Raw genomic sequence first — 11,895 nt, 5'->3', positions numbered from 1 at the left:
GGGAATCTGGCCGTAGGGTGTGGTAGTGAGGGGCAGGTGGAGGTGGCTAGGAAGATGCGGAGCATTGGGGGGGTGGGTATAAGTAAGGTGGCGAGAGTAGGGGAGAAGAGGGGGGGGGGATGTAAGGGGGTGATAGCTGGGGTACCGGTCGAGGTTACAGTAGAGCAGCTGGTGGATGAGCTAATGGAGAACGGGCGTAATGGCATAGTTAAGAGTGCAGAAAGGATGAAGAGGGGAGCAGAGAGGGCAGTGACGGGGACGGTAGTGATTACGTTTGAGGGTGGGGTTGTTCCTAGGGAGGTGTTTGTAGGGCGTAGGATGTATAGGGTTAGGGAATTTGTTCATAATCCTCTTAGGTGCTATAGGTGCCAGGAGTTTGGCCATATAGCTGCCACGTGTAGGAAGGGGCTGAGGTGCGCTAGGTGTGGCGGGGAACATGAATATGGGAAATGTGGAGAGGGAGTGAAGCCGAAGTGCTGTAGTTGTGGTGGGGAGCATAGTGTAGCGTTTAGGGGGTGCGAGGTGATGATGAAGGAGGTCGCGGATCGGAGAGAGAGAAGGGAGGGTAAGTTGACGTATGCTGGGGCGGTTAGCAGGGCAGGACAGGGTAGCCAAGAAAGGGTGCAGGGGGTTGAAGGAGGGCATTTGGCAGTGAGGGTAGAGCAGGTGGAAAGAGAGAGGGGAAGGGAGGAGAAATTAGGTATTGTGGCCTTCGTGGCAGGGGTAGTTACTGGTATGGCAGAGGCTAAGGGTAGAACAGAGATGGTGAAGATGATTGTTAGGATAGCGGTTCAACATCTGGGATTGGAAGGTCTGGACTGGAAGGAGGTGTATAGTGAATTGGCTGAGGGGGCTGCGAGGGACAAGGCTGCGAGGGACAAAGCAGCCCAGGATAAGATAGCAGGGGGCAAGGAGGGTCCCGCGGAGGGGGGCTCAGGCAGGAAGTAGCAGCAGTAGCTGCACTCCAATGGACAATGTAGTTGATGACGGGGTCCAGTAGAAGAAGAAAAAGAAGGTGAAGAAGGAGAAGAAGAGCCCATAAAAAGAATTGCGGAGGGCAGTAATACGCCACGATGCGTCTACTCTGCCGGAAATTCATATAAGAAGAAGAAGAAGAAGAAGAGGTCAGTGTGCATCTTGCAAGTTGATTTTACGGCTTTCAGGTGTGGAGGAATTTTGTCATGTGTCGAGTCGGCTGTGATTTTGGAGACTGGGAAAATACAGTTTTCTTACCTTGTATTAGTGATGTGAATATTTAGGAAAATAGCTTTAGGATTGATTGATTGATTGAAAAGTTTATTAACAGATTGCAGAATGGGTACAGTACAGTACAGCTCAATACATACAATTGTTAAGGGGATGCAGACCAGAGAAAGACTTTCGTCTTGTTTACATCAGGGTCCCCCATTTTCAATTCATCATAACATATATGACATACATGACATACAGATAGACAGTACTGCTACATCTATACATTTATGACATATCAGATTTGCAAATACAGTACTGTTTGTGATACAAAAGTGTCCAGAAAAGGAGTGTATATACATTTGGCGTAGAAACTGTACATTGGAGGAGGTTGGATGGGTGGGGTGGGGTTGGGTGGGTTGGGTGAGGGCTGTACATTGGAGGTGGGGGGGGGGGGGGGGGGGGTTGAGTAGGGGACACACACACATTTTACACTGTACATTGGAATACTGACAAAGCCTTACTTGGTCATTTACTGTACAACTAGGTTAGGACATTTGTAGGGGCCAGTTTCGAATTGCAGTCTCACGTAGGTGTTTTTTGACAGTGTTTTTGAAAGTGGGTAGTGATTCACATTCCTTTACAGCTTTAGGTAGGGCGTTCCACATTGATGTGGCATAATTGCGAAACGTGTTTAGTCCCTTGTTTGAGCCGATCACTTCTGTAAAGAAAGACTTCGCTGTGGAAGAGAAATAAACCATTTGGATATATTTGTTTTACACTGGAGCGGCTGTGGACATTATTTTTCTTTATCAATGAACTTACTAACGAGTAAGCAACTTTAACCAGTAGAGTGGAACATCGGCCCTCATAGGGACCCCCATCTGATACGATTTTTTTGGTCCAGAATTATATAGCTGAGATAACAGTGGAGAAAGCGGAAAGTATGATCAAAATTATTGTATATTTTCTCATTGGCCCCAACCTCTAGTCAATGAAATAGTGAAATTAAACTTTTTTTCTTTTTCCCCTGCGGACCCCCTCAAGGGCCCCACGTTGAGAAACACCATTCTACTGTATAATGCACTCAATTGCAGTGTCCCTGCCATAGACCCTGTCCATGTATCTGTCCCTGCCTGGACAGAGGGGGCAAGAGACAGGGAGGGTTGTTGATGACTCCCGCTCCCACTCCGCTCCGGGTTCTCCGTTTTACCTGACTTGTGATCATTTCCCGACAGCAGCAAAGATGGCGGGTGGACAGCGTTGAACCTTTTTTCGCAATGAGTTATTAGATTGGCTGTATTTAGCGACTTTTCTGCAGATCGAGGAAATAAACACATACGAAACTTATTTCGAGGAAGAAATGTTGTAGTATTAGTGAAACTTGTTTTAACGGGGAAGTGATCACGACTCGCCAGTTTTGTTTTAACGTTAGGTGTGCATCGCTGAAGCTCGTATTGTCATTGTAAAATGGCTCCAGTGCAGATTGGATCAGATGGGCAACTGGTCCCTGTTGGGGGTCCCACCTCGGGTCCCCAGCCACAGCCCCCCGGTGCCCCGGCCACACAGGGGGTACGGCTGAGTCTGCTGATTGAGTTTCTCCTGCAGAGGACCTACCATGAAATCACCCTGTTGGCTGAACTGTAAGTAGGCCTAACCGGCCAAGCTAAATAAGCAAGCTAACCAGCTAACTGAACTGTTGCTATACTACTACTGCTACTGTTGCTACTACTTCCACTAATAAAAACACCCTCCCACTACCCTAGCCACTAATTGATTGATTGATTGAAAAGTTTATTAACAGATTGCAGAATGGGTACAGTACAGTACAGCTCAATACATACAATTGTTAAGGGGATGCAGACCAGAGAAAGACTTTCGACTTGTTTACATCAGGGTCCCCCATTTTCAATTCATCATAACATATATGACATACATGACATACAGATAGACAGTACTGCTACATCTATACATTTATGACATATCAGATTTGCAAATACAGTACTGTTTGTGATACAAAAGTGTCCAGAAAAGGAGTGTATATACATTTGGCATAGAAACTGTACATTGGAGGAGGTTGGTTGGGTGGGGTGGGGTTGGGTGGGTTGGGTGAGGGCTGTACATTGGAGGTGGGGGGGGTTGGGAAGGGGACACACACACATTTTACACTGTACATTGGAATATTGACAAAGCCTTACTTGGTCATTTACTGTACAACTAGGTTAGGACATTTGTAGGGGCCAGTTTCGAATTGCAGTCTCACGTAGGTGTTTTTTGAGAGTGTTTTTGAAGGTGGGTAGTGATTCACATTCCTTTACAGCTTTAGGCAGGGCGTTCCACATTGATGTGGCATAATTGCGAAACGTGTTTAGTCCCTTGTTTGATCCGAATCTGGGTTTTACATGATTTGTGGAGCTCCCTCTGGTGTTGTGATCGTGGTATTCACTGACCTTTGGGAAGTATTTTGACATGTACATGGGTACCTTGGTCGCGTAGTGTATCTTGTAGACCAGGCCTAAAGCATTAGCGCCTTTCATATGTAGTCTTCTAGTTAAAGGGGGGTGCATTTGACATGTGTTATAGACATGTGTGGAACTGGCAACTATGATATTCAGTGTTAGTCAGCTAGTTTGGGGTTTGATTGAGAATAAATGAATGGCAGAAGGAAGAAGGCAGAGCTGTTAAAACCAGACCATGTTGGTGGTGTAATTTAAGGCTAGATTAGTGCTTTTAAGAAGTCTTGGTGTGATAATCATAGCTCATTTGGGGCCAGCCTGTCTCCAAAATCTACCACTCAGTCTGAATGGTCTTCTGTCCAAACGGTCCTCCTTTCCCTTTTGCTGATGTGCTTAAGGAATGCAAGTGAAACTATTCAAGCTGCCCTCTAATCTTCTACCAAGCAGGGATACACAGACTTTGGTCAGCTGATGCTGTATGGTGTGAAGAGATTATGACACTGATGTTTTGATTTCTCTGTTTCAGGCTTCCCAGAAAAACAGACATGGAAAGGTAGGTTTCTACTCAGGTTTGATCCAGAACAAATGTCCCTAGTATTCATCCTCCCTGTTTGACCTTTTGATATTTATTTTTTTAATTTAACCCTTTCTCTCTCTCTCTCTCTCATAGGAAAATTGAGATTGTCCAGTTCGCCAGTCGTACCAGACAGCTTTTTGTGCGTCTCTTGGCACTGGTGAAGTGGGCGAGCAATGCTGGGAAGGTTGAAAAGTGTGCGGTATGTTCAACACAGTACTCTCAACATGCCAGAGATGGATATCAATAGGATCTTGAAATTGCCAATTTAAGCACCTTTCACACATACCTCCTGGTAAATTACTGGGATAACACTGTTGCTGTTGACTAAAAACACACTTCTTCAATCAATATCTGAAATGGAAAGAAGAAAAAACACGAACCTTCTTACTGTCCTATACTACCATGCACTCCTCCTACTATACTAATGTCTTATGCACTCATCACTGCAGAGTTGTACCCTTCCTGCTGACTTGTCGTACAGAACTTGTAAGTCGCTTTGGATAAAAGCTTCAGCTAAATGTAAATGACTAAATGTAAATGTATAACCTTTCAGTCACCACAAGTAATCTTTGCTGGGCGGCTAGGTGGTGTAGTGGGCAAGGCACTCGCCACCAACGCAGGAGATGCTGGGTTCGAGCCCAGCTCTCTGCGTTGCTACCAGCTTGGCTGGTCGCTCATACTAACACAATTGGCAGTATTAGGGGTGGGAAAGCTGGTGGGTGGGTCCTGGTCGTTGTAAACAGCGACTCCTACAGTTCGGTCGGGGCGCCTGCACAGCGAGGGAAGGATCTGGAGCGAGGTAGTGTGACCTTCCACACGTTACACTCTCCCAGTGAGAGTCTGTGCTACCAGGGTGGCTGCCGGCTGGCTGCACATGTGTCGGAGGAAAGCATGTGACAGTCTCCGGCCTCCCGGACCAACAGTAGGGGGGGGGGTGCGCAACAACCAGGAAGGGGGTTGGGAATTGGCATAACGACTAACAGTGGGATGGGAGAAAAATCGGAAAAAGGAGAAAAAAAAAGTTATCTTTGCTATTCGCACATGCAGCTACGTTCAGGGAATGTTCCGTCTTGCGCATATTCACACATGCCATAACGTCAGTATACTGTAGATGGGTAATGGTAATGGTCCAAAATAGCTCGGAATGTTTTTATTTTTTAAACGATTCAGCCTCTTCCATATCTGCTACAGTCTACAACATGGTGTTTTTTCCTTTCTCATGACGACGAAAGGGAAAGTGTTTATTTGTGAGGTTTTGTGAATGTAGTGCGCTAGCAAAAGTGTGTACAATTTCGTTGATGAAGGGGGCCAGGTATGTAATGATGTTTGATGAAATTCGTATAGCAGGATAGGCTCAAGCTAGTGTAGTGTCCAGAAATGAATACAGATAATGTTAATCTCCAAAAATCAATCAGTCATGCATAGGGGTGTAACGGTACACAAAAACCATGGTACGGTACGTACCTCGGTTTTGAAGTCAAGGTTCGGTACGGGTTTTCGGTACAGTGGGGGAAAGTTTGGCTTTCCATGTTCCACTCAGGGGTGATGTAATGTGCAGTAACTAATTGTACTTGTAGGGCTGTCAACGAATATTCTATATTGAAATTAATAATCGACTTGTAATTTTTTTTTTTTTTTTATAATAATTATATGGATTGTGAAAAAAACAGCCCCCGGTGGGCGGTCGTTAGTGGTTAACATACCGTTGTATTCGTTCGGTACACTACACAGCCGTTCGGTACGGTACACACTGAAACGGTTCTGTACGGATACGTGTATCTTTACACCCCATGCACCAGACTTAGTAAACACAAGTAGGAGACTGAAGTGAAGCTAATAGCCTTCCTCTCGGCTTTGATAGGCAACGTAGAAATCAGCTCATCCTCATGGTCCCATGCTGTTTTAACCTCATCATCTGGCTGCAAAACGCTACATGCCTCACTTAATTATGGATAGCTATATGCTTTTTTTCCTCTCAAAGAAACACATTTGTTTAAAAGTACTGGTATGAAAGTTATCCAAGTATGTTTACTGGTCACATATCCAGCTGTCAAAACATCTCTTGTCTTGTGATTGGTTCGCTCGCTTTACATGCCTGTTCAACAGCATCGTGCCGACAATTTCCAGAAATGTTGTCTTGAGGTGGGAAAATTGGATATACAGTTTTCCCGGGAATATCAATCCCTGCTCCCATTCACACATGACCCCCATGCAGGGAACCTTCCTGAACACTACAGGGATAGGCTTCTCTCCGTCATAACACATTATCAGCTGATATTAATCTCTCCACCCTTGGTCTCCATGGTAACAGATGATCTCCAGCTTCCTGGACCAGCAGGCCTTCCTATTTGTCGACACGGCAGACAGGCTGGCATCTTTGGCTCGAGATGCTCTGGTCCACGCCCGGTTACCCAGCTTCGCCATCCCCTTCGCCATCGATGTGCTCACCACCGGGTCCTACCCACGCCTGCCCACATGCATACGAGTAAGTCACTTGTTTTATTCCGTCTGTGGTTCAAACTTTTATTATTGTCCTCCAGTACAGGTGGTTCTAAACCTTTACATTTTTAAAGTTAAGTTGTACATTTATGAATCCCCTTGGGGAAATTCGTTCTCTGCATTTGACCCATCCTAACTATTTAGGAGCAGTGGGCAGTAGGGTTGCCGTGGTCATGTGAAATTTCCCATGACTTATAAACTCATGACAACACCGTTATTACCGGTTACACCAAAATTATGCTCAATATCCATGGAACGCTTACTTTGATCTTTAACTTTATGCAGCTGCATTGATCCACCGTGTGTCCATCTAAGTCTGTTTTGTAATACATTTTCAATGAGGAGTATCCATTTGTTGGACACACAGAGTTGACATTATGTTCTAAATAAAAAATAAATCAACGGACAGTAATTTGGTTTATGGCTAGGTTTCCAGCCATTGCCCTTGCCCTTGACCAAGGTGCTGGCATTACAGCTGGAGTTGGTCTCTGGGCGTCGCACTATGTGCGGCTGCCCACTAGGCTTGCCGCGGTAGTCGGTGATACTGGTGTTACTCAGTATTCAGGCATCCACCAAGTACATTACTTGCCCGCCGCCCCCACCGCTGTATTTATTTTCATTAAAAAATATTAAAATTTGTATTCAATTAATTTAATTAAAATGTTTATTCAATTAATTTAATTAAAATGTTTAATTAAATATTTTTTTATATAAATTACACCCATTTAGTTAATTTTCGCATTTCGGTGCCCACGTTCATCAAATAAAAAAAATAAATCCAATTTTAAAATACTAAGTGTGTTATCAATACTTAGTTAGACAACATTATAAACTAAATGTGTCTGCGTGGACAGCAGATCCATTTCATAGGTCGCAGTACAGAGTAGCTTAAGTTTCACGTTCATTTAGAGTAGATTTTACTTTGCGTGAAGGAGAGAAAGGAGCTATAGAGATGACCCGATGGATTAAACCCTGCAGCAGCTCAACTGGAGAGGAGCTGAGGACCAGTCTAGACCAGCAACACTATGTTTGCGTGATGCGCTAAATAAGGCTGCAGCTACATTGATCCGTCATTGATCCATCAATGGACCTCATTCTCAAACAGTCTCGTAAGTTTCCTCGCAAATAACCTTGTAAGAAGTTCGTAAGAAGAAACTTACGATAGATCATGTCCGGATTCCTGAACGCGTGAAAAGGTGTTCGTAAATGGCCAAAGTGGTCTCAGCTGCGATCCCCTAAATGAAGAACATCACTCATTCTTAAACTCTCGTACACCTGAATTTGCATAATGAAACGCCCCGCCAGCTCCTTATAGGGCAGCACAGGACCAAACAGATTCAACAGGTACTGTAGCGCGAAAGCAATTTGCGACTGATAAAAATGTGATTAGATTAGATTCACATTTATTGTCATTATACAGCACAAGTACATTACAACAAAAATACGTTTGGCATTTAACCAGAGTACAAATGTAACAGTAAAGTGGAATAGTAACATACAATGCACAGGTGATGGTATAAAATATATAAATACTACTGAGTAATAGTGCTCATCATATCAGTTGTAATATTAATATGTACAGTGATACAGGTATAAAGACCCTACAGTAGTAAGTCATACTGTAGAACATAGGTGTCAAACTCACGGCCCGCGGGCCAAATGCGGCCCGCCACGTCATTTGATGTGGCCCCCCAAGAGCTCAGGTAAAAAAATTTAAAAAAAACATTTTTTTTACATTAATATTGGGTTAAAAAATAGCAGTGTTAAAATAATTGTGGGTTAATGCGTTAATAAAGCTTTAACTTTGACAGCCTTAGTTATTACACATTCTTACACATACATGTTTGTTGAACATCTGAGGTATTGATGAAGTAACAAAGGAAAAAAGCCAAAAGCACTTACTCCTCAGACATTCTTTGACAATTTTACAGCCCAAAATACAAAAAAGATCCAGGCGGAATAGGTAACAAAGGGTTGAAGAAATATTGTCTGAACTGTCAGATGCAAACTGGCTGTGTGACATAACCGAGCATCTCGCTCAATTGAATAAGAAGCTGTAGGGACGCAAACAAGTCCCACCCAAAACTTGACCAATATAGTTGTGAACTGAGACAACCCTTATTTTGTTATTTTTGAGTACAGTTACAGTTGTGTGTTCATGCAGACACATAATAGCAATTTCATTACGAATTTAAAATGGGGGACCCTGATGTAAACAAGTCGAAAGTCTTTCTCTGGTCTGCATCCCCTTAACAATTGTGTGTATTGAGCTGTACTGTACTGTACCCATTCTGCAATCTGTTAATTCAAGTTAATTAAACTATCTTCCATTAGTTGGATGTATGGCCTCTGCAAGGTTGTGTGCAGCCATTTGTTTTTGTAACATCTGCTACATCTGTCCCACGTGTTCTTTGCAGCTCACAGTTGTTAGTTCTGCCCCTCTTGACTGTGACAAAGGTTTTGAACAAACTTAATGTCATAGCTTGTATTTGATGATATTCTTCTTTGTTATTTACTTGAATGGTTTGATCATTGATTGATGGAGTAATATGGGGTTCTGATAAACTAAAATTATTTGTTAAAATAACATAAGCTAACATATATTTTTACATTTATGCAAATGCATATGCAATATGTATAACTTGAATAAGTAATAAATACAGAAACAACATGTTTAACAATATGTAAATGTGTAGCTACATTTATTTTACATTACATTAACATTTATACGGTCTTTGGCCCTTTGAGGGCAACCATAATGCTGATGTGGCCCTCTGTGAAAATGAGTTTGACACCCCTGCTGTAGAACATGACATCTTAGTGTGACATCTTATTTAGTAGTGTCAATACGGGTACAAGGCCACCCAAAAAAAGCGACATTGGGACGAGATAACAGGTTTAACGTGGTGTCAGGAGAGGAGGCTGCTAATAAACTATAGATTTATAATACATGTTATTAAATATATAGCCTACATGAAAGGAATGGGATGTGCTGAGAGCAGAATGTAGATGTGTCCATTCTATTCCACTATTGCTATATCCGCGCGATTTGAGTTTAGTTCTTATTTATTTACTATAATTTGCAGTGTTTGTGTAGTGCTTTATTTATTTTTAAATTAGAATATGATGTCACCTCAGTCTGTCCAGCAAATGGGTCCTCAGCAATACACCTGCCAAGTCTGACATCGATCGGACGAACAGCTGTTGAGAAAAGTGAAGGACAGACGGAGACTCCTTCCATTTTAGTTGGATAAAAACACCTATAACAAATATTATAAACATGATGATGTATTTGTTCATCTTTTCGCAATCCCCCCAAAATCATGTTGTGACCCCCTTTGAGGGTCCTGACCCCCAGGATAAGAACCACTGCTCTAATAATAATAATAAACGTTATTTGTATAGCACCTTTCATACAGAAACTGCATCTCAAAGTGCTTCACAACAGAAAAGAGACAGGCATAAAATGAGCACATAAAGTGCAAACATATAAAATCACAGTTTTTCACATTAGGATCTAACATCCCAACAGGCCACCTTGTTTATGGTTTGATTCAGTTTTAAATAGACAATGATAAAAAGAGTAAGATAAAATAGACACAGAGTAAAATAGTGCAGTGCAATAAAATAGTAGAATAGAATAGATAAAATATAATTATTTTACAGTGCAATAAAATAGTTCTGGATTACTGTTCATCAGTTCAAAGTCGTCTTTACCTAATAAACTATTGGCTGGTTTAACAGGCTTAGTCTACTGTGCAGTGAGGGGAACCGCTCCCTCCTACCTCCGGTCAATGGTCTCTAACTGCACACCCTCAAGACCCCTATGCTCTGCATCTTCTGGCCGCCTCAGACCCACTCTACTATCCGAGCTTCGGGGGGGGGGGTCATCAAAGAGAAGTAGGCTATTCTCGGTCCTCGCTCCACAATGGTGGAACAAACTTCCCACCACTGAAACCCGGCCAATTTTCCACCGTCGACAAACACACTTATTCAATCAATATCTGAAATTAAACAATAACCTTCTTACTGTACCTTACTACAATGCTACTATACTTATATACCTCTCATGCTAATATGTCTATACTACTATGCACTCAGTGTAACACTCAAGTTCGACACTATTTGACAAACAACGGCACTGACCCTTAGCTGCCAGAGATGTACCGTTCCCGCGGACTTGTTTTGACTTTGGATAAAAGCGTTAACTAAAGGCGCGGCCGGGTAGTGCAGCAGACTAAGCGTCTGTCTACCACCACAGAGACAGTGGGATCGAATCCAGCTGTTGTGCTTCCGGGGTGGCCGACCATCCATACTAACACAATTGGCAGTGTTAACCGGTGGGAAACCCGGCGAGGGTGGGTCCTGGTCGTTGTAAACAGCGACTCCTACAGTTTGGTCGGGGCGCCTGCACAGTAAGGGAGGGATCTGGGAGAGGTAGTGTGACCTTCCATGCGTTACACTCTCCCAGTGAGGGTCCGCGCTGAAAAGAAGCGGTGGGCTGGGTACACATGTGTCGGAGGAAGCATGTGATAGTCTCCGGCCCTCCCAGACCGACGGTAGGGGGTAGAGTGCGCAACGACCAGGAAGGGGATTGGGAATTGGCATAACGACTAACATTGGGATGGGAGAAAAACGGGAAAAAGAAGGAGGAAAAAGATAATAAAAAAAAAATAAAAATAAAAAAAGCGTTAACTAAATGTTAAATATCCAGTTTGCTATCCTCCCATGTAAGCGTGCCTTTGTGTTCATCTCCACTACAGGATAAGATCATTCCTCCAGACCCCATCACTAAGGTGGAGAAGCAAACCACTCTGAACCAGCTCAATCAGATCCTCCGACACCGGCTCGTCACGACAGACCTGCCCCCTCAGCTGGCCAACCTCACCGTGGGTAAGTGGCTCTCGCACACACCTGCGTGTCAATGGCGCCACACGCCGTGTTTGACATTAGTACCGGACACTCGAAGCATTTATTTTCGTGTTTATTTTCAATTACGGCGGCGTGGTGCGGTTTGTAACACGTCTCCGGTCTGTCGCAGCTAATGGGCGTGTGAAGTTCCGTGTGGAGGGGGAGTTCGAGGCCACCCTGACGGTAATGGGAGACGACCCTGATATTCCCTGGCGGCTACTGAAGCTGGAGATCCTGGTGGAGGACAAGGAAACGGGAGGTGAG

General features: G+C 43.6%; 1 protein-coding gene across 4 annotated transcripts in view; it reads left to right on the top strand.

Annotated features, from left to right (window-relative positions):
* Positions 1–2,435: 2,435 nt before the first annotated feature.
* Positions 2,436–11,895, top strand: part of med14 (mediator complex subunit 14) — a 75,470-nt gene continuing 66,010 nt past the window's right edge. For all 4 annotated transcript variants that reach the window (XM_084310916.1, XM_084310914.1, XM_084310915.1 and 1 more), the window contains exons 1-6: positions 2,436–2,831; positions 4,171–4,197; positions 4,315–4,420; positions 6,533–6,706; positions 11,484–11,613; positions 11,762–11,890. In XM_084310916.1, coding sequence (XP_084167042.1) covers positions 2,659–2,831; positions 4,171–4,197; positions 4,315–4,420; positions 6,533–6,706; positions 11,484–11,613; positions 11,762–11,890 — 739 coding nt within the window. In that variant the 5' untranslated portion in view covers positions 2,436–2,658. The remainder of the gene's footprint in view (positions 2,832–4,170; positions 4,198–4,314; positions 4,421–6,532; positions 6,707–11,483; positions 11,614–11,761; positions 11,891–11,895) is intronic.

This window comes from Notolepis coatsorum (genome assembly GCF_963971535.1).
Source record: "Notolepis coatsorum genome assembly, chromosome: 3".
Classification (NCBI taxonomy): Eukaryota; Metazoa; Chordata; class Actinopteri; order Aulopiformes; family Paralepididae; genus Notolepis; species Notolepis coatsorum.
This window is presented reverse-complemented; position numbering and strand designations above follow the sequence as displayed.